This window comes from Amblyomma americanum, chromosome 7, assembly GCF_052857255.1.
Source record: "Amblyomma americanum isolate KBUSLIRL-KWMA chromosome 7, ASM5285725v1, whole genome shotgun sequence".
In the NCBI taxonomy this organism is placed as follows: Eukaryota; Metazoa; Arthropoda; class Arachnida; order Ixodida; family Ixodidae; genus Amblyomma; species Amblyomma americanum.
This window is the reverse complement of record NC_135503.1, coordinates 35732107-35752117: the sequence shown is the minus strand read 5'-3', so window position 1 is coordinate 35752117 and position 20011 is coordinate 35732107. Positions and strand designations below refer to the sequence as shown.

The 20011-nt window shown below is 46.7% G+C and overlaps 1 protein-coding gene and 1 non-coding gene across 2 annotated transcripts in view; both read right to left on the bottom strand.

Moving 5' to 3' along the window:
* Positions 1-19481, bottom strand: part of LOC144098890 (structural maintenance of chromosomes flexible hinge domain-containing protein 1-like) — an 85880-nt gene extending 66399 nt beyond the window's left edge. The window contains exons 1-9 of the mRNA XM_077631822.1: positions 19121-19481; positions 18425-18500; positions 16534-16610; positions 12700-12781; positions 11971-12053; positions 10269-10411; positions 9082-9199; positions 7158-7277; positions 455-618 (exon numbers count right to left, since the gene is read on the bottom strand). Of these exons, the coding sequence (XP_077487948.1) occupies positions 455-618; positions 7158-7277; positions 9082-9199; positions 10269-10411; positions 11971-12053; positions 12700-12781; positions 16534-16610; positions 18425-18500; positions 19121-19240 (983 nt within the window). The 5' untranslated portion in view covers positions 19241-19481. The remainder of the gene's footprint in view (positions 1-454; positions 619-7157; positions 7278-9081; positions 9200-10268; positions 10412-11970; positions 12054-12699; positions 12782-16533; positions 16611-18424; positions 18501-19120) is intronic.
* Positions 1339-1414, bottom strand: TRNAS-UGA (transfer RNA serine (anticodon UGA)). Its single transcript has one exon. It is a non-coding gene; the product is annotated as a tRNA-Ser (tRNA).
* Positions 19482-20011: the final 530 nt, after the last annotated feature.

The window sequence follows — 20011 nt, the reverse complement described above, 5'->3', positions numbered from 1 at the left end:
AATTGACCAGAGTAGAACACGATTCAGTTTCAGCTGGTATTCCGCCGCTTTTTCTTTTTTATACTGCACTATCATACCAACTTTCCCACCTTCCACGGTACTGCTTGAACAGAGGCAATTTGTCCCCCCCACCCCCTCACAGATAAAAATTGCACACTATATGGCAGTGTTTAACGTCCCAAAACAACACACGGGCTTGGGCTATGAGGGACACTGTAGTGGGTCACTCTGAATTAATTTAGACCCCCTGAGGCTCTTTAACAAATGTTGAGATCACAATAGACACGGGCGCCTTTTATGCTTCACTTCGATCGGAATACCACCCCCATGGCTGGGATTAGATCCCATGACCTCGGGATCGGCAGCCCAACACCAAAGCCACTGAGTCACCGCGGTGGGCTCACATATAAAAAAAGAATGAGCAGAGGAACAGATGAAGAGAGAAGCAACTCACGCCAGCTGCGAGCACCACGTGCTGAAGTTGTGCTTGAGAAACTGGACATGCTCGCTCGAGATGCCCCAGATGACCACGCAGGTGAACTGGTCCTTGTCTGCTTCGTCTTCAATCACCTCCCGCAGACCTTCCTCATCTGGGCTGATGTGGCTTGCATCGCCAGGCTGCAAGTACGTTTCCACAGTTCCAATGTGAAATCTGTGTTGCAGTCTCGTTATTCACTGCTTACTTGCTGCACACCCACTGCTGACGAAATTCACGTCTAAAGCCAGCAGAGTAGGACACAGGCACATGCCAAACAAGATCACCTAGCCAGGTAAATATGACGGAACAGCCACAAAGCCGAGGAGCATAGGGGATGTCTCCTTTTTTTTATTTGTAGTTTTTCATTAATGGGAGATTAAAGCAGAAAAAAAAAAGCCATATGCCGCTGGAAAGATCCGAACCCACAACCTCCGAATTTCATGTCCAATGCTCTAACAATTGGGCTACGGCAACGGCTGTCCAATGTTCTGCTTTCGGGGGTACTTATGTGTAGTGTAACCTAACCTTAAGAGTGTTCACCGGCATCACCCTCGTCCATAGCGGCGGACGTAGTATGTCTTGTATTGCCGCAAGTACCATGTAGGAACTTGGTCGAACGGTGAGGGCGGAAGCTGCGAGAGAACCCTTTTATGCTACCTATGGCATCAAGGCTGCCAGATTCGAGGCCCTTGTTAAACTTTTAAGCAGAAAAATGAAGGAAAAAGAGGTGCTCGTCATGGCACACATGACGGAAGCCAACAGCTACCGAAACCAAGGAGCAAAGGGGGATGTCTTTTTTTTTTTTTCAATTTGTAGCTTTTCATCAATGGGGGACTAAAGCAAAAGAAAAAACAACCAGCTGCCATAGGTGGGATCCGAACCCACGACCTCCGAATTTCACGTCCAGTGCTCTACCAACTGAGCTACAGTGATGGCTGATGGCACCCGTCCAATCGCGTTCACAGCTTTTCAAGCATGAGATCCACAATCTCAGTTTTTGGTCCACTGTGATTTGTGGGAAAGCTCACTCGCTGAATTTCGCAAGGGCCTACTGAAAGGGTCGAGAAAGTGTCACCGCCAGGGCCGAGAAAGTGTCACCGCCAGCGCAAGCGAATGTATATAGTTGACAACAAATTTTTCCGACTCTCTAGGAACTGTGAAAACACTCGAAAAATCTAAATTCACTGTAAAAATCAAAGTCAACTTCTAGTTGCCAGTACGGTAGAGGAAGGGGGCAGCAGTTTTGAACACTATGATGCTCACATGGCTTTAAATCTGCCACCAGCATGTCGCGGACAAATGCGCAGGTTGGGGTGAAGTCCAGACACGAAAGCGGCGGTTACTGTGCTGCAACCACTGTAGGGAGGCCGCGAAACAAAAAGGCGAAGATGGCAACAAAGATAAGAAAGAACCGACAAACGGATGAAACAAGCACTCTGTCAGCATTGGCCTTCATAATTAGGCCAAGCGACTAAGCCAAGAACCAATCTCGAAACCCTCGATATACCGTATTTACTGGAAGTCGACTGGAATGTAATACCCTGTCACACGGCCAGTTTCAATGGCCATTGAGACGAGGGCCTTCGAAATACTCAATCGCCATCGAATTCGAAACAGTTGTGTCACTGCTACACGGCAAATCTCAATGGCTACTGAAATGGTTATCATGTCTTACACCAAGGCTGTGTGGCGCCACAATCGCTACTTTAGATTTTGCGCAAATAACAAAAATATTTCATAAATATATACCAAATGCTGAAACACACGCATACGTGCATGCCGTTTAAAACCCTTTTAGTTGCACGTACGCGATGGATGCCGCGCATTGTTTTAGCCATAGCCTCCTCTATGTTTTAGCGCAATCTGCTGACAGATGCAGACACTGCTGTAGCCACTCGAATACAAGACGAGTCAAAACCAAGCCAGTCGAATTGCGTCGCGCTGCTTCATCAGGCTTAACACCTGGGAAATTGCCTTTACATCAGAAAATCAAAGGCTATTTGTCCCTTCTTGAATCTTTATGCGAGGGTAAGAATGGGTAAATCGAAGGCAAATATTACAGTTTAGAACACGATATTGCTTTGAGGGTTTAGCGACAAAGCTATTATTATCCCTGTGAAGCGGGCGGGCAGGGCGCCGCCATTTTGCTAACGCTACATATGCAAGCAACGCAAAGACCGCAACGTAAAAATTAATGCGCTTAATGCACTTATAACAAGACAGATACAATTTTAAAATTATTGTAAAGACTGCTTGCATTAAAGTTTAGCCTAATAATATTTGTTCATGCCTTTGTACCATGAATGCATCGTGTACGAAAGTGCGCGTTGGCGTCGCTCAAAGCAACACTAGCAATCTTGGGCAGCGCCTGAAGCCCCCTAAATCTCGATGGAGTTCCGCGCTGCTCCGTTGACTCGACAGACTATTGACTCGATGGCCATTGAAACTGTCCATGTATAAGCGCTCGATCGCTTTTGAGTCGATAGACTATCGGTTCGAGGGCCATACCCCTGCCCGTGTGACAGGGGTATTAGTCGACCCCCCCCCCCCCCCCCCACACTTCACATTTCTGGAAAAAAAAAAAAAAAAACTTGGAGGTCGTAGCCACATGCAGTGGCTAGGCCATCTGCTTGGCTTGGCTGTGCGGCGCCGCTGCGGGGCTCGCACGGGGCTCACAGCGGCTGGCACGCGTCTGGAGCTCGGGCAGGCGTTCGCCTGGCTGGAATAAAGCTGTCCCGTTGGCGTCTCAACTGCCCTGCTTTCCTCAACTCAACATGGTGTCAGAAGTAACGCAATTCCCACAGTAAGCCCAACTGGGGCTGCGTCCTCTCACTCGGATACCCATAGACGGTGGCACACATCACAGCAGCGTCTACGGCCTGGAATCCGCGGCCAGTACATGGAGTCCTTCGTCATTCAACCGCCCGAGGCTTTCTACTTCACGACTCCTGCCGACTGGCTGAAATGGAGGAAGCGGTTTGAGCGTTTTTACACTGCTTCCGGTCTCTGCGACAAATCAGGGTCACACCAAGTCAACACGCTCCTTTACTTGACGGGCGACCAAGCCGAGGACATCTTCGGAGCCTTCAAACTCTCCGGTGAGAACGCTCAGAACTTAGAACGCCTCCTAAAGCATTTCGGCAGCTACTTCATGCCGCGGCGCAACATCATTTTTGAACAGGCACGCTTCAACACGAGGGTCCAAAACGACGGCGAATCCGTGGAAGACTGTAACTGCGCCTCACACGCTTTCCAACATTTGTGAGTACGGCACCCTCCGAGAGGAACTGGTTCGAGACAGACTGGCCGTCGACATTCAAGACCAGAAATTGTCAGTGAGACTGCAACTTAATGCTGATCGTACTCTTCAGAAGGCGCTTGAGAGTATCAGGCAGGTCAAAAGTGTTCGTCAGCAGCAAGCGGAGCTTCACCCCGAAATGCTGACCGTCAACAAAGTTGCATCAGGCAGACAGCAAGTCAGGCACCCCACGAACGTTACTCAAGTCAGCGACGGTCGAGAGCACTTTGAATCAAGGCCACATCCGCGTCCAGCTGACAGCGTTCTGACATTGTGTCATTGCTGTGGGAAAAAACGACATCCGCGTTCACTGTGCCCAGCGCAAACGCGGGTATGCAGGGGCTGCCACAAGAAGGGCCACTTCGCATCTGTCTGCATGTCTGCTGGGTTGACATCGTGGAAGCATCTCGACCCCACAGCGAAGGTGGATTTATCGGGACCGTCTCGTCCTTCAAGTTTCCTTCAAGACCGTGGGAGAGAGTTGCAATGAACCTGTCCTTTTTGAATAACCATTGGTGGTTGATTGTTACTGATTACTACTCTCAATATCCTGAACTTGTTCATCTGGAAAAGTTAAATTCAGGTATAGTAATCACACACTGCAAATCAATTTTCGCCCGTCCCGGTATCCCAGAGGTGGTGGTCTCCGAAAATGGTCCGCAGTTCTCATCGTCTGACTTTACCAGGTTTGCTCGTGAATACGGCTTCACGCATGTCACCTCAAGCCCACACTACCACCAGAGCAACGGACTCGCCGAAGCTGCGGTGAAAATCATCAAGTCTTCATTGAAAAATACTCAGGACCCGTACCTGACCCTCCTATCCTACAGGTCAACACCACTCAATAACGGCCACAGCCCCTCTGAAGTACTGATGGGGAGGCGGTTGAGGACAAAGCTTCCTGTCGCTGCGGGAATGCTGGTTCCCCGCTTGCCAGATGCCACCAAACTCCGGAATTTTGAAGAATACCGGGCGCAGCAGCGTCGAGACTACGACAAGCGACATAGCGTGCGTCAGCTTCCAATTCTTCTCCAGGGGGATGAAGTCTGGGTCACGGACCTGAAGAGGACAGGGAACGTGCAGAGGCCCGTAGACGAGCCTCGGTCCTACATCGTGGGCACTGGAGACGGCACAGTGCGGCGCAGTCAGACCCACCTTGTTGCTTTTCCCAAGTCTGGGAGAGGAGGTGTAGACAACGAGGCATCAAGAGGTGAAGACAGCGAGGCATCTGTGTATATAGATGCAGAGGCAGACGTAGACGAGGCAACTCTGGACGGATGTTCTCTGGGAGAATCACATGTGACCTGTGTGGACGCTGCGTAATTCCGCCCAAGAGACTCTCCTATGTTTCAGGGGAGATGCAGTGGCTATGCCGTCTGCTTGGCTTGGCTGCGTGGCGCGACTGCAGGGCTCGCGCGAGGCTCACGGCGGCTGGCACGCGTCAGGGGCTCGGGCCGGCATTCGCCTGGCTGGAATAAAGCTGTCCGGTTGGCGTCTCAACGGTCCTGCTTTCCTCGACTCAACAGTTTACGCTTGGCCTTAAATAATAGAACGTGATAGCACTATCCTGTGGCCTCCGCTCATTGCTAGCCACTATCTGGTGCCACGCGCGGGAGCGCCCATGGGCACACTCCAAAACGAAAAATGTATTAGTCACTGGACTACTCGCCCACACTTGCGCCATCGTCCTCACTAGCACTGCCGTCGTGATCACTGCTGCGGTCCCACAGCTCGTCGTTCTAACATCATCGTGCAGCGAAATCCCGCACTTCAAACAGACACATCACGACATCACGTGTAACAGCTGAAAATTTTGCCTCACTGCAGCTGCCACACCTGATCACCCGACGCGAACTTGCAGCCCGGCGTGCAGTTGTTCGTTTCTTCGGCGTAAAGAATGACAGCCACCTTGAATGTAACCGTGAAAGACCGCCGGTCGCTTACCGGTCCGGACCAGGAGCACAAAAGACGAAGCACTACATTAAAAACTTGTGAAACGCTGCCGAAAGCAGTAAAATGCGTCGGAGCCAAAGAGAAACTAAGTGTGAGCGGTGTCGGCTCTTCCGTTGGCTATCGACACCCCCCGGCGCCGCTGCATTTCCGAGTGGGGGTACCGCCGCTATTGGAATAGCGGCCCTTCCATCAACTATCGGCGCTCGATTGAGCGCAAAGTGCGCGGTTGAAAGTAAAAAAAAAAAAACTTGGACGACGCCTATTAAGAGCAGAACGTGAATGCGTTATCGGGCCGCAGCAGACGCAATCTGCGGCCACGTGTGGGGAGTGCGCTGGCGTGGTTTGCTGCTTATCGACAGCCATCGTCGGCCGCCTAACGTGGGGTGGGGATGCCGGTTCTGGGCGTTGACTTAGCAGCTGCTCAAGGCCAGCACGAAGAGCGCTGCGACGGAGCCGCGCAACAAAAATCCAACCACGCTGTAGCAAGCCTGATATCTTGTTTGTCTCACCTTCATTTATGGTGCGATGCTTTGGTTTCGATTTTAAGTCAACCCCCCCCACTTCGGATTTTAAAATTCTGAAAAATAGGTCGACTTACAATCGTGTAAATACGGTATACATTAGTGCATGCACTCTGCTGTGGCTCGAGTATAATGAAAGTGGCATTTTGCCTGTCATCAAAACACAAGTTTTGACGGTGTTGCAATAGAACTGTTGGAGCTGCGATACGTTTTGGCACAGGTACGAGCTCCTCGCTTCAGAAGGTGCAGCCATTTTGTTCTGCTCGCCATCTCCTAGAAGCCGTACGCCTCCCACGTGCTTCGTTGCTGCAGCTTCGCATTTCTAGGACTAAAGAACTCGGCCCAAATGAGTTCTGCGAACTTTAGCTAATATATGAGTTTTAGCAGTGGATGATGTCCGAGAAAGGTACGGTTCGCAACTACACATGCACAATGTGAGAACCCACAGAGAATATCAGCCCTGCCATTGAAGAGGCTCCCTTTTAGCCTGAATTCTGCTTTTTTGCTCAAGTTTTCAATCCCCCTTGATGTCAGAATTAATGATGCTTGGCTACTTGAGGCTTGACTACCAGCGGCAATGCCGTAGTGAGTATAAATGAAGTCCGAAGAATCGAGCAATCACTTGCGATGTGTCCGGATTTTCAGGTGCTCTTATACAATGGCTCTATGGGGCATGCCACAAAAATGTCCGAACAATCAAGCATGTCCGAAAAATCAAGGGTTCGAATTTTCGGCCCTCGACTGCAATTGCTCTTTCCCTTGGCCCACCCAAGGTCTCCCTCCCATAACAAGACCCGTGCCAAGCCGGCAGCCAGTAAGCTGCTGACCAGCAAGAAAGCCTAACCTCTACTGATACTTTCCACTCAATCAAGAATGAGAAGAAAAATGAAGTAAGGTGTGGACGTACCTTTCTGTTCAGGATGTTGCCGGAGTAGATCAGCCCTTTCTCTTTCTCCCGCTGCTCAAACTCATCCTTGGAGATGACAAGCTCGTGCACATCCTTTGAACCTTGTGGCTTCGTAATCATCTGAAAGAAAGGGCCGCAAGCATGCTCATAACTTTGGTGAAGTGCACATGTCACTGCTGCCAAGGAAAGGCAGAGTTAAATTCGTGCATGAAACGAGAGAAACGAGTTAAGTTGGTGCATAATCAACCATGGGTAGTAAAAGCATATGAAGCAAAGACAGCGTGCATCAGAGCAATTTTACATGGCAGCGTTAAGGGTCCCGTTATGCAGAAAATCGGGTGGCAGCGGCAGCATCATCAGTATTGGGAGCGAAAAATCCCTGGAGAAGCAACCTACGTGACGCGACTTTGTGGCATCATCACAACCTGCCCACCAGATTTTAAGCAAACTGACCACCGTGGCAGGTAGCAGTTAAAATTAAGGAAGGACAGGCGTCTCAAAACTTTTTTTCGTTTTTACTGGACTAAATGCAACGAGAATGCACTGTCTTAATCAGGTTTTAACACTGATTTCAAATATGTAACACCACTTTTCTGATATATCAATTATTTTTCAAGATAGACATTTTCACTCCTTTGTTAGCAAAAACAAGAAAAAAAAATGATCAGAAAACTATTATAAACATGTGGCTAGATAGTACACAGTACGACGAACACAATGCAGAAGGTACTTCTTTGATTAAGTCAATATTAGTGATTTTACAACTTGTTAAATTTCAATATAGGGAGGACTGGTTGACTAGCAGTCTAAGTAAGAAAGTGCACGAAAAAATTAGCAACCAAGGTCGCACAGCCCCACTGGTGCCAGCACCTGCCATCACAGGGCAGTGGCGCATCGCTTTATTGAAACACCACTGTGCCAGGAGTGATATGAGGACTTCCAAGGATCTATGAATTTAAAGTCAAGAATGACCAGTTCCGCACATACAGGCATTAAATCCTTGCTTAAGAGCTTAAGTGTCCCCTTCAATCTTTTTTCCAAGAAGGAAAATGTTCTTTCAGAGTAGCTCTGCATAATACAAGATTAAAAACAGCACTTCGGAGCCTAAAAAAAAAGATTATTCTGCATAGTTATCTAGCCATCTTCCCCTGCCTGTATGTGAAAGCTTCATGGTGGTAGTAGCTGAGCAGTGGCATCCAAACAGCCGTATCTGTCCTATACTAATGGTTTGAATGTTATTAGTGAATGAAAGTTCCCTGTTCACCACAAAAAAAAAAAAAAGAAATTACAGAGGGCTCTTAAAACTACTTACCTGCTTTGAATGCGAAAGCATTTGTCTTTATTTTTATTTCCTTTTTTTTCCCCTTCCCTTCTAATGACACACCTACTCATTAGCATACAGTCATAGGGCAATGCACATACTAAGGTCACCTTTGCTTACCAAGACGTAACAGATTTTTGTGGCCTACGGGTTGCATGCTCATCTCACAACCTGAAAGTCCTGTGTTCAATTCCCTGCATCTTCGGAAGAAATTTTATTTTTCTTTGATACTGCGGTGACATCATCTAGGATTTTTGGTAACACTGCTGCAAGTCGACACCGACACCAGGTTCCATTGTCAATGAGTTATATAAAGCTTTCACATTAATCATCATCTTTATGAGCGATGCATTCTTCAGAGCTGCTCATTTAGACACAAAGGCTAGCAAACTGTTCCCGCCAATGCTGATGCACCTTCGATCACACAACATGGCTCGCCAACAAGCAGGCAGCTCAACAAAAGGTTGTGCATCACAACAGAGGGGCTAGTACAAGGTGCCTGTGTGGGGCTTCCCCTGCCCCTCCCTAGTCAGGCACCAACCACATGTTGCAACCACTTCCATGGCAGCAAAAGATTAATTAAAAAAAAGAGAGGTAAGTTACCCTTGTCGAGTTGCCTATGAAGAAAATAGCTTGCTTGCCACCAGCCCCAAAGTAGGAGATCTCACTGTTGAGAAAGCGGGGCTTATGTGCAGGTGTATTCTTGGACCCGGATTCATCTCTGGAATGAGAATACCACACATAAGAATCATCAAACCGAAAACCAAAAGAGCGCACAGAAACAGTCACTGCTGCAGAAGCTTTGTTGTTATGAGAGCAAAAATAAAAAGAAAAAGAAAAAACTGACCAAACTAGGCTACGCCTAAGTTGAAACATTCGGCAAGAGCTGTCCTTAGCCCCAATTGACAAGTTTCGAATTTCTTTGAGTCAGCTTAACCGCCAACATTTTTTCCAAGAACAACACTCTCGTTCACAGACCCTTTGTACTCGGTGCTCTGCCCACAAGAGGGGGCTAGCATGAGGAGAGATAGTCACCTCCATTGCAATCATTTTCAAAATCATTTTCAAAAAGAAGGGGAATGTTTTGCTACAAATACATTTTCAATCATAATTTATAAAATTGTAAAGTCTGCTTTCATTATAATTGTAATTTTTTTAATATGTTTAAATTTTCATTTATATTTCAAACCTAAAAATGAAACTAAAATTCCAAAACATTAATTCTGTGCATTTTTAAAGTTTAAATTTTCACTTTAATTTACAATTTAACTTCAAATAGAAACATTTAAATATATACATATTTGTATTTAAATTTAAAATTTAACCCATAATTTATATATTCCGGATAAAACCTTTTAAATTGGTAAAACTTCAGTTTTAAATAAATTTAAATTTATCGAGACACAGTAAGAGCGCCACCCACAGTTACAGGGCTTGTTCCGACGGCTCGGGGTGGCTCCCAATTATAGCTCTTGCCCACAAAAGAAACAACTTCATGGAAAAACAAGCATAATAAAACCAGAAAGAACTTTCTGCCAAAAAACTGGCCCTGACTTTTTTCTTTTGATGACAGCAGCACCATGAGTGACGACTGCACAGTGAAGCGACCAGCTCCATATCAACAAAGCCTAAGCACGTCATTCAAGTGGATTGTGGTCAGTGCAGCACATCATGCACATTACGCAAGCTATGACAGCAATACAGTCTGCCCAGTGGAACCAACTTTACGCCGCTCGAGTAATAAATGGTACCACAAAGAATAGGCCGGAGGGCAGGCACATCGTTCTCACGTGCTCTGTAGCGTCTTGTCCTTGCGGTTGAACTTGGAGAGCCTGTAGATGGCCCAGTTGTTAAGCTGCCAGGAGGTCATGCCACACCCGTTGTCCACCACCAGGATAGTGCTCTTCTCCTGCTGGGAGCTGTCGTCCAGGTACTGGCCAGATAGAGCAGGCACACCATTAAGAGCCACGCCCAACACGCGACATAAATAATGTGCTTGGCGCAAAATCACATGCTAAATTTCCAGAGAAAGGACGGGACATAAATCCAAACTTTGAGCCCAATCCATTTCATTTACTACAAATGATCTTTTACGGGAAAAAGCAAGCAAAATAACTGCAAAACGGTGTGTGATTTCTAAATGCAGAAATTCGTCATTAGTGCTTTACTGTGTATCAGTACTAATGACTTCTTGCATACTTTCATGCGATATGTCAAATGAATGACGAGCTTCCCTTCCTATACCTCTGGTAGCCTTTACAATAGTCAAACCTCGATATAACGAACAGGGATATTACGAATTATTGGCTACATCGAAATCATCATAAATATTTTGACAAATGCATGCAATTCATACTTTATATACCAAATGCAGTTGGCCATGAAACGGATATATCAAACTCCCCAGTGCCAAACTGTGCCCATTGGGACGGCAGGCGGCGGGCTTCGCCGCACTGCACAAGTGGATGGTGGTGATGCGGCAAGCGTTCGTGCCAAGGTTTGCACTTTTATCTCGCACTCGCCAACAGCGGCGTGTACGGTTGCAGTCCCGCAGTCAGCATGCGCTCACGCCGCTGGCATCCGTCGACAGCGCCATGGAAGCAGCAGCACAGGTGGTTGCAAGCTTGCAGTAACAATCTTGCGCTCATGTCAGCTGTCGCGCATGTGGTGAAAACGGCGATAGCTTTCGCTCTGACGCACCGCTTTCCACACGGCACGGCTGTGATGCAGGGAAGCCACTGTAACAAGCGCTTAACCTGCGCTTGCGATGCTGTGCGGGAAAGCTAACCTAACTGGCGCTCGGTTTTTTGCGGCCTTCGCAATAGCCGCGAACGCCGCCAAAACCTGCGAAAACATCTCTCCATTTCTCTAGTAAGTATAGCCAGAAATTGCTCTCCCTTCAATTTCCAAACTGTGCCGCAGTTGCACGTGTTTCTGACGAAATTTTATATTACGAATTTCGGGTATAGCGAATTATTTTGCAATTTTTTACTTGTTCGTTATAATGAGGTTTAACTGTAGCACTACTAATCTTGTCCAGTTTAGGAAGTAAATGGAAGAGTCCAAAGACGTGTTTTTCAAAAATCTTTGTTCCACTGCGAAGAAGGCTACAGTACCTACATACAGAGAAATAGAAAATAAGCATGTCTGAGCCGCTGTTCTTGTAAGCGAAGTGCCCTCGAGCGATACATGATGTCATGATGAAATATATTCAAGAGCACAGGTATAATGGGAATAGTGGAAGTTACGCAAACTCGTGTTTGCCAATTGACAGGCACTACTTTCAAGGAAAAAAACAGCAGACAGATGTCACGGATGTGTGAGTAATGCCTTTAAGCACAAGATAAAAGAACTTCCCAAAACAAATTTATCAAATTCAAAGCAAAACATGAAAATAAGAATAAACCAATTCTCTAAGCTTGAACTTTCTATCCCACATATTACAGCTGCAACATCAGTTATCAGTCACAGGAAAGAAAGATGAGCACTAACCAGTTTAAGTTCAATTTTCCGGCTGCCAACATTGTTCTTGGTGGCTGCTAAGGAATTGTCAATGAGCTCTGCAAATGCGTATGCTGGAGAAAAAAAAAACACCAAAGACATTCAGAATACAGAAGAGCATGTAGTCAAGTCATGCACACTCCGGAACCTTTCTTAAATGGTTGTGCTGCACCTCCGCGGGAAAAAAGGTTAAAATCCACACACTAACAAAAAGTTTCATGTGGCCGCAACAAAACGCAAGCTCTGTTATGCACAGTCAATGGGTAAGTAGCCAATTTTCTAAACACTTGAGCATCAGAAGTCTTGAGGTTTGTAACTAAGCTAGAAAAAGTTTGGTCACAAGACTTCCTGCAGTAACCTGAACACTTCACCAAGCACGGAATGGGGCCATGCTGTGCCCCACAAATGAATATTTGAGCTTGACATGAAAATCATTTCAATAACAGCTACCGTCTAACTCAAATCATCAGCAGTGAAAAAGGACATTAAAAAAGATGTCAATGGTCTAGTGCGCGCCTCTATACCCGTGTTCTATTAATTTAGACTTTTCAGTTACATCAAATTCTTCCCATTTCTGACAAGCAAACATGAGCGTCAATAAAGCCAAAACATTCCCAAATGTACCACATAAAAATAAAGCCTCACAACAGTGCAACACAGGTTGCACAGCAGCACTGCTGTGCTATACATAGCGTAGCAATACACATTCATATAACTTACGCAACGGGTTCTGGCCTTCAGATGCATAGTACTCATACATGCCAGACTTGATGATTGTGTCATAGTGTGGCAGGTATTCCACCTGTGTGTACAAGAGAATGTGCGTTCATTAAAAAACAGTGCTTTCACTGCAGTTGTCACAAATTCTCATAACAAAAGATCGATGATCTTTATCACAACAAGAACAACATAAAATCTTTACCTTTGTTTCACAAACAAAACGCATAAATACTGGTAGTAATATAGTAAAAGCAACGAAAAACTTACAGCAACATGAACTACACAGTATGCCAACTTTTGTTCCACAATGAGACAAAAAGCTCGACTTCTGCTGAATGCATAAGAAAGCACAGAATGCGTTACACTTTTGGAGCCCCTTAATAATAATTGGTTTTTGGGGAAAGGAAATGAGGCAGTATCTGTCTCATATATCCTTGGACACCTGAACTGCGCCATAGGGGAAGGGATAAAGGAGGGAGTGAAAGAAGAAAGGAAGAATGAGGTGCCGTAGTGTAGTGGAGGGCTCCGGAATAATTTCGACCACCTGGGGATCTTTAACATGCACTGACATCGCACAGCACATGGGCGCCTTAGCGTTTTTCCTCCATAAAAACGCAGCCATAAAAACGCAGCCGCCGCGGTCGGGTTCGAACCCGGGAACTCCGGATCAGTAGTCGAGCGCCCTAACCACTGAGCCACCGCGGCGAGCCCCTTAAGAAAATTGGACTCCTTGCAGAATTACAGCAAAATTTTCCCCACAAATTTTTCTTCCTCTGCTCGCCCCCTTGGTCTACTGCAACTTCGCACACATCCAACAATTTTGTAATGTTTTCTTTTCTTCCTGTTGCTATATGCCATCTAGCAACATGTGGTCGCAGTTTAAGCGCATAGAGCAACTGCATGCATGCACACATGCACACAAGAGCACACCAAAGGCCTCCGCCAGTGAACTGCACTTGTTCGCTGTGCTCCCTCACAAGGCAGTCCACTCATGAACATTTTTATCCTTTGCCTATTTACTCATACTGACATCTGCTTGCACTAGCAACTACTCATACCACTAGGGGTTCCCACTTTCAGTAACTCACTTACATACGAGACTGAATGAAGTAAAATTAGTGCACTCATGAGTGGGCCCACAGACCGATTACCAAGCCATGTGTTCAATACTTAGCCTATCATTTTCGCCTGATGGGAATAAACCTCTGGAAAACTAATGCACACACAAAAGAAGGCAAAGAAGACGTGTGTTTCTGTCACATCCATGTGCCCACAAAACATCTGCTGTGCACATAGAAAATAGCACAAAAAAAAATTGACAATTACGACAGTTCGTAATGCGAGATTTCAGCACAGCTCTTCACACACCACAAGCCATTGCTGGCAGGTGATGTGTTACGCTGCTAGCCACCATCCGGGATAATCCCGTGGCAACCACCTTCCAGGTGACAAACTTTCGCTCTGTACTTGGACAACCGTTACTCTGACAACAATGACGACGACATGGAATGCAGAAACTCGCACCAATGAGCTGCGCTCTAAAAATTGACAGGATGTTTACCACTGCAAAACGCGACATTCAGCAACAGCCGTTAAAGTATTTACAATTTGTGATATGTTGAGGTAGAAAATATGAAAGAGACTTCATATCTGCATAGTTCTAGAGTGCTCTTTTTAGCTTTCTCCACATACTCTCAAGACCACCGCTCCAGTCACACAGCGCCACTCAAGAACCTCTCCTCGGGCAGCGTGTTTCGTAGCAGCTGCTGCAGATGCATACCTCTGTTCTCACCGTACTCTTCCATTACATTATTTTTCTTTCTTTTTCTCTGTTCACACTAATATATGTCCTTCCAGAGTAACCACCCCAACTTTACTTTTTAACCACATCTTCATCCTTCCACGGTAACCCCCGATCCTCCTCCTCCTTTTAGGATAATTACCCTCAGTGTGGTTACCAGGGCAACAACCCTCTGCTTGCACCTTACCCTCTTGCCATACCTTCATCCTTCCTCTTGCCACAATAAACGCCCTCAAACACAGCTTCCCTATGCTCTCACCATACCCTGCTCCTTCCATGGTAACCATCCTCTGGTTGGCAATTCCTTCACTCTGGCCACACCCTCTTCCTTCCCAAATACTCACATTCCGGATACCATCCTATGCTCTTGCCGTACCGTCCTCCCTTGACAGTAACCATCCTCCTCCCTCCAGGGTAACTACCCTTCACGTGGTTCCCATGGCAACCGCCCACGGTTGCACCTTCGTACGCTCTCGCCATACCCTCCTCCTTCCAGGGTAACTACCGTTCGGGTGGTTCTTGAGGCAACCACTCACGGTTGCACCTTTGTACGCTCTCGCCATACCATCCTCCTTCCACAATAACTATTCTCCTCTCCCAGGGTAACTACCCTTCGAATGGTTCCCATGGCAACCTCCAACGTTTGCACCTTTGTACGCTCTCGCCATACCCTCCTCCTTCCACAGTAACCATCCCTCTCTTCCAGGGTAACTACCCCCCAGGTGGTTCTTGTGGCAACCACCCACGGTTGCACCTTTGTACGCTCTCGCCATACACTCCTCAATTTACTCTTGCCAAAAGTAGGAACTGGCAACCAGACTGCTCAGTTTTCATTAGTAATATTATAGAACACCCTACCTTTAGATGTTAAAAATTCATGTACATTACATCATATTAAACAATAACTAAAATGTCCCCTTAAGACCAGTAGTTAACAATGCTATTTACTCTGCTAATGTTCTGAACATCACTACTCTCAACCTAGCCACCACAGTGGCTCAGTGGTCGTGGTGCTCAGCTGCTGAGCCGAAAGACGTGGGTTCGATCCCGGCTGCGGTGGTCGCATTTCGATGGAGGCAAAATGCTAGAGGCTTGTATCATGTACAATGTCAGTGCATATTGAAGATCCCCAGGCTGTCAAAATTATCCGGAGCCCTCCACTACGGCGTCCCTCACAGCCTGAGTCACTTTGGGACATTAAACCACATGAAATCAAATCAAGCTACTGCTAACGTGTTATTTTGCAATGTATGGACATTTCTCCTATTATTATCGCTGTTAGGTTTTCATGCTACACTATATTCAATCACCAAGGCGGCAATGAATAGGACTTCAGGAACACTCCCCTCCACGTACGTTAGTGGACTGCGCCATGTGCTAACAAAGATGTGAGAGCAAAGGCAGCACACCGCTGCTGCTGGCACACTTTAGTCACGCCTGAAGAAGGGACCGAGTTGGTCCCGAAACGCTGGGCAAAGATAAAATATTGGTTGGCGTCAGTTTTCTCTCAACTAGACTAAACTAATACTTTATGTTTTGATTACATATGTATAACCTGTGACTGTTAACATGCTGAGCTGTTTTATTCATTGCATGGTTATACTATACAGGAGGTCCGCTTATAGTCGTCGACCATGGGACCTCTTTTTGCATAGCAATAACACTCGAAATGACAAATCATTTTTTTTATTCTGATCTACTGGAAGCATATTAATTATTGACTAAACACATATATGGCTCTATCTATGACAACATGTTAATATCTGCACATATCCACAAAGCACATGAACAGGTTGCATACAATCAGGTACAGCTACATACTATAGAACGCTGGCACCAACGTCATGGTGCCCAACATATTTCAGACCACCGCATGACCGAAACCTGCGCATTTTCTAATCCACTTATTACCACCTGCTCAGAACAGCAGGGTGCAAGCTTCCCCATGGCACCACTGGCGCCACATATCTACTGAGAGGGATAAAATGACTGCTAACGAAAAACAACAATTATAACAAGTTGCTATGTCTCACCTTCTGATACGTCTGGCCTGTAAGTTCCTGGTCGATGTTCTTGAGCACATAGAGAGTTTCACCTCCTTCCAGCTTTTCTGTGAAGGGCAAAAGGGCATTGTTGTGGAGTGGTCTTGGTTATGGTTTCAGGTTAGTGGATTGCCCTGTGTCTTGTATTTGTAGATATGTGGTTTTGGTTCAGGTTAGCGGATTGGCTTGTGTCTTGTCTTCATAGATGCGTACTTTGTAATTGGCTAGTAAATGTCACGTGACTAAAGGCTATACATATCGGTGTCTTCATCAAACAAACTTTGTTCATCGTCCCGCTCGACCAGCGAGCCTCATCTTTGTTGGTTTAGAGTTGTGGAGTTGGGGCTGCCCCAACTCTACAGCTTTCTTTGGTGAGCACAATGCCTATGAAAGATGGTCAATGTGGTGCACAGGGCATCCACTGTATGTTAACTGGGGCAAGTGTACATGTAATCCGGTTTTCAAAGATGGTCAGTGTGTCGCACTGGAATAAGGTATCAACTGTCAATGCAAGGGCTCAGATATTGAAACTAATGGCGATCTCCACTGGTCGTGCTGGAGCAGCTTTTTTGCTCCGCGACGACGAATTCGAGTCCCACTGGTCGACCTCGACCGACCGCGCGAATTCCACTGGTCGTTTGGAGCAACTCCGTTCTACACGGAGCGCACTAGGTTGATCCGCCGACCAGCGGTGGATCTCACCGGAACTTGTAGTCAGCGATGTCGTCGCTTCCGAAACACTTGTGATTTTTGGTTATTTTTAGCATGTGCAGGAATGTCAGCGGGGAACACTGAGCGCTGTTTCGCACGCGCGCGTATGTCGTCTTCGTCACCTGCATCGTAGCGGTTACAACTCTCAATTATGGCATCATATGAAACAGCAATAGCCCTCGCGTTGTCTGACGAGAGCTCGTCGGAATCTGGGTCCACGCGCTCAGACAGCAGCAGCGACAACGAATAGTACCTCTTCGGAGCATTTTTCGAGGAAAATTTCGCAGAAGCCCCTGCGAATGGTAATTTCCTCGTTGGAAATTGCCCCGTAAGTACTCTGCAGACATGCAATATATATTCATTTATGAACTTACCTAGAGCATAACTGTGCTCCTCAATGCCTACGAGGTTCACAAAAATGCGGTGCACCTCAGGCGTAACATGAACAAAGCGGTTGGTAGGTCCCATCGCGAAAGAAGTACCTGCCTCTCGACGTCTGCTTACGCGTATTTTGGCGCCAGACCTCAACTTTTGGAACCAGTACTTCCGCTTCGCGCTCTACATGTTCCGCTGGTCGACAACGGTCGCTGTGCTCCGAGGCGGTTTGGGGCGCTCTTTTGCGATTCGAGCGCCTTGCTTCGGATCCACCAGTGTAATTCGCCATAATATTGGCAAGTATGCAGACAACAAAGTTAAGCTGAGCAACCCAGCAGGACTGAGTAGATAATTGCTCGATATGATATGGTGAGCAAGACAAAACACGACCTTTAACGAACACAACAAAAGTTGAGCAACTAGCATTATTTTGCTAGACTACTAGGCCCTAGTACAGGGCAAGTAGAATGGCATGCAAGGAGTTCCCAGCTACAACAGGGAACCTTCCACTCCCTTAATTTATACTTGTCACCAAAGATCTTTGCAGATGCAACTACAAGGCTATATCAGTATATGTACTGGTGCTTGTCTCATGCACACACATGTGAAATTTGAGTCCTGCGCGACTGAACAAAACTGGCAGCTCACGTACTTGCATATGAGTCAAACGTAATCATTTTTACTCGAATGAATCGCACCAAAAATATTTGACAGCTCTGGGTTGACAGCCTTCGAACACTCTCATTTACCAGCAGTGAGCACTGCCATGCACAGGTCCGGCTACATTCGTACTTACCAAACGTGGCCTTGTTAATCTCTTCCCTGTTTGTTGTGCAGATAACAAATGGCTCGGCTGAGGTGATCCCATAGTGCTGCGCAAAAGTAAGTGCATGTGTTAATTGGCGCGTAACCATTGCAACTGCAATCAGCCATGACTATTTTGAAGATGCGTAAGCAATACTCTACAACACAGCAGTAAGACAGATATACGAGATATCTGCTCACAAGTTCTCAATATGATGTGAATGTGAAGAGACAAGCTCAAATCGCATGCATGCTAACATTATCGACACAGGTTCACCACACGCGATAAGTGCATGTATGCAGTTAACGATCCAGAACAACAACAATCACCAAAACGTTAAACAACAAGCTGTCCCGCGCGAAACTGCCTGCAGCATGTGCTCTACTAGCAGTACTAGTTCTTCTAAGACGACGAAAAGACGAGAGCTCGATTTGAACGGGGGCATACAAGCGCTATCAGCTTCGGGCAGTAAGCCTATCCCCACAGGCTGCTTTTGTCCAATAGTGACATTATTGTGTCGTAAAGACCACAGTTCCTTGATTGCTGCGTTGCAGGCAACCGCATCAAGCCGCAAAATTAACATGCCACATCTTTGCTTTGACAATAACATGAACACGCCATGCTACTGACTGCTTGTCGGTTAAAGCAGAAACGAACAGCAAAGATTGAGACGACGGAGATGCCTACCTTCACGATTCGTGTCCTCAGGTCCAGGTAGTCATCCTTTGGCCCCACGCTAATCACAGATTCCGGTGTATTGCTTTTTCGGCGGTCGTAAACAAAAAACTGTTTATTTGCTGCGGCCATATTGTTTTCTGCAGCTACTGTCCAAGCCAAAGAAAATCCCGGCAACAGCGCGGACCGGCTAAATGCCCTCAATTCCTTTTGAAACACGGCAGGCAGTGCATGCCCCCATAATAGGATGTTTACGCGCACCTAAAAAGTTTGCTTCAGGCCGGAATATTATCTTAAAAGAAATAAAAACGCGTTAAACAAGTAAGCGCCATCTAGCACTTAACAATACGCTTGTTAATGCGGTGGTGGCGTTAGCGGCGTTCTCATGGGTGCTAACAACCGCTAGGCGGCGTCACCAAGAAGGAAATTAATAATAATAATAATTGGTTTTTGGGGAAAGGAAATAGCGCAGTATCTGTCTCATATATCGTTGGACACCTGAACCGCGCCGTTAGGGAAGGGATAAGAGAAGGAGTGAAAGAAGAAAGGAAGAAGGTGGTGCCGTAGTGGAGGGCTCCGGAATAATTTCGACCACCTGGTGATCTTTAACGTGCACTGACATCGCACAGCACACGGGCGCCATAGCGTTTTTCCTCCATAAGAACGCAGCCACCGCGGTCGGGTTCGAGCCCGGGAACTCCGGATCAGTAGTCGAGCGCCCTAACCACTGAGCCACCGCGGCGGGGCAGAGAAGGAAATTAAAAAATTGGTTTTTGAGGAAAGGAAATGGCGCAGTAGCTGTCTCGCATATATCGGTGGACACCCGAACCGCTCCGTGGAGGAGAGAGGTGGGAGTAGTAGTTGTTGTTGCCTGAAAAGATGATGGCACATACCCACCGTGGG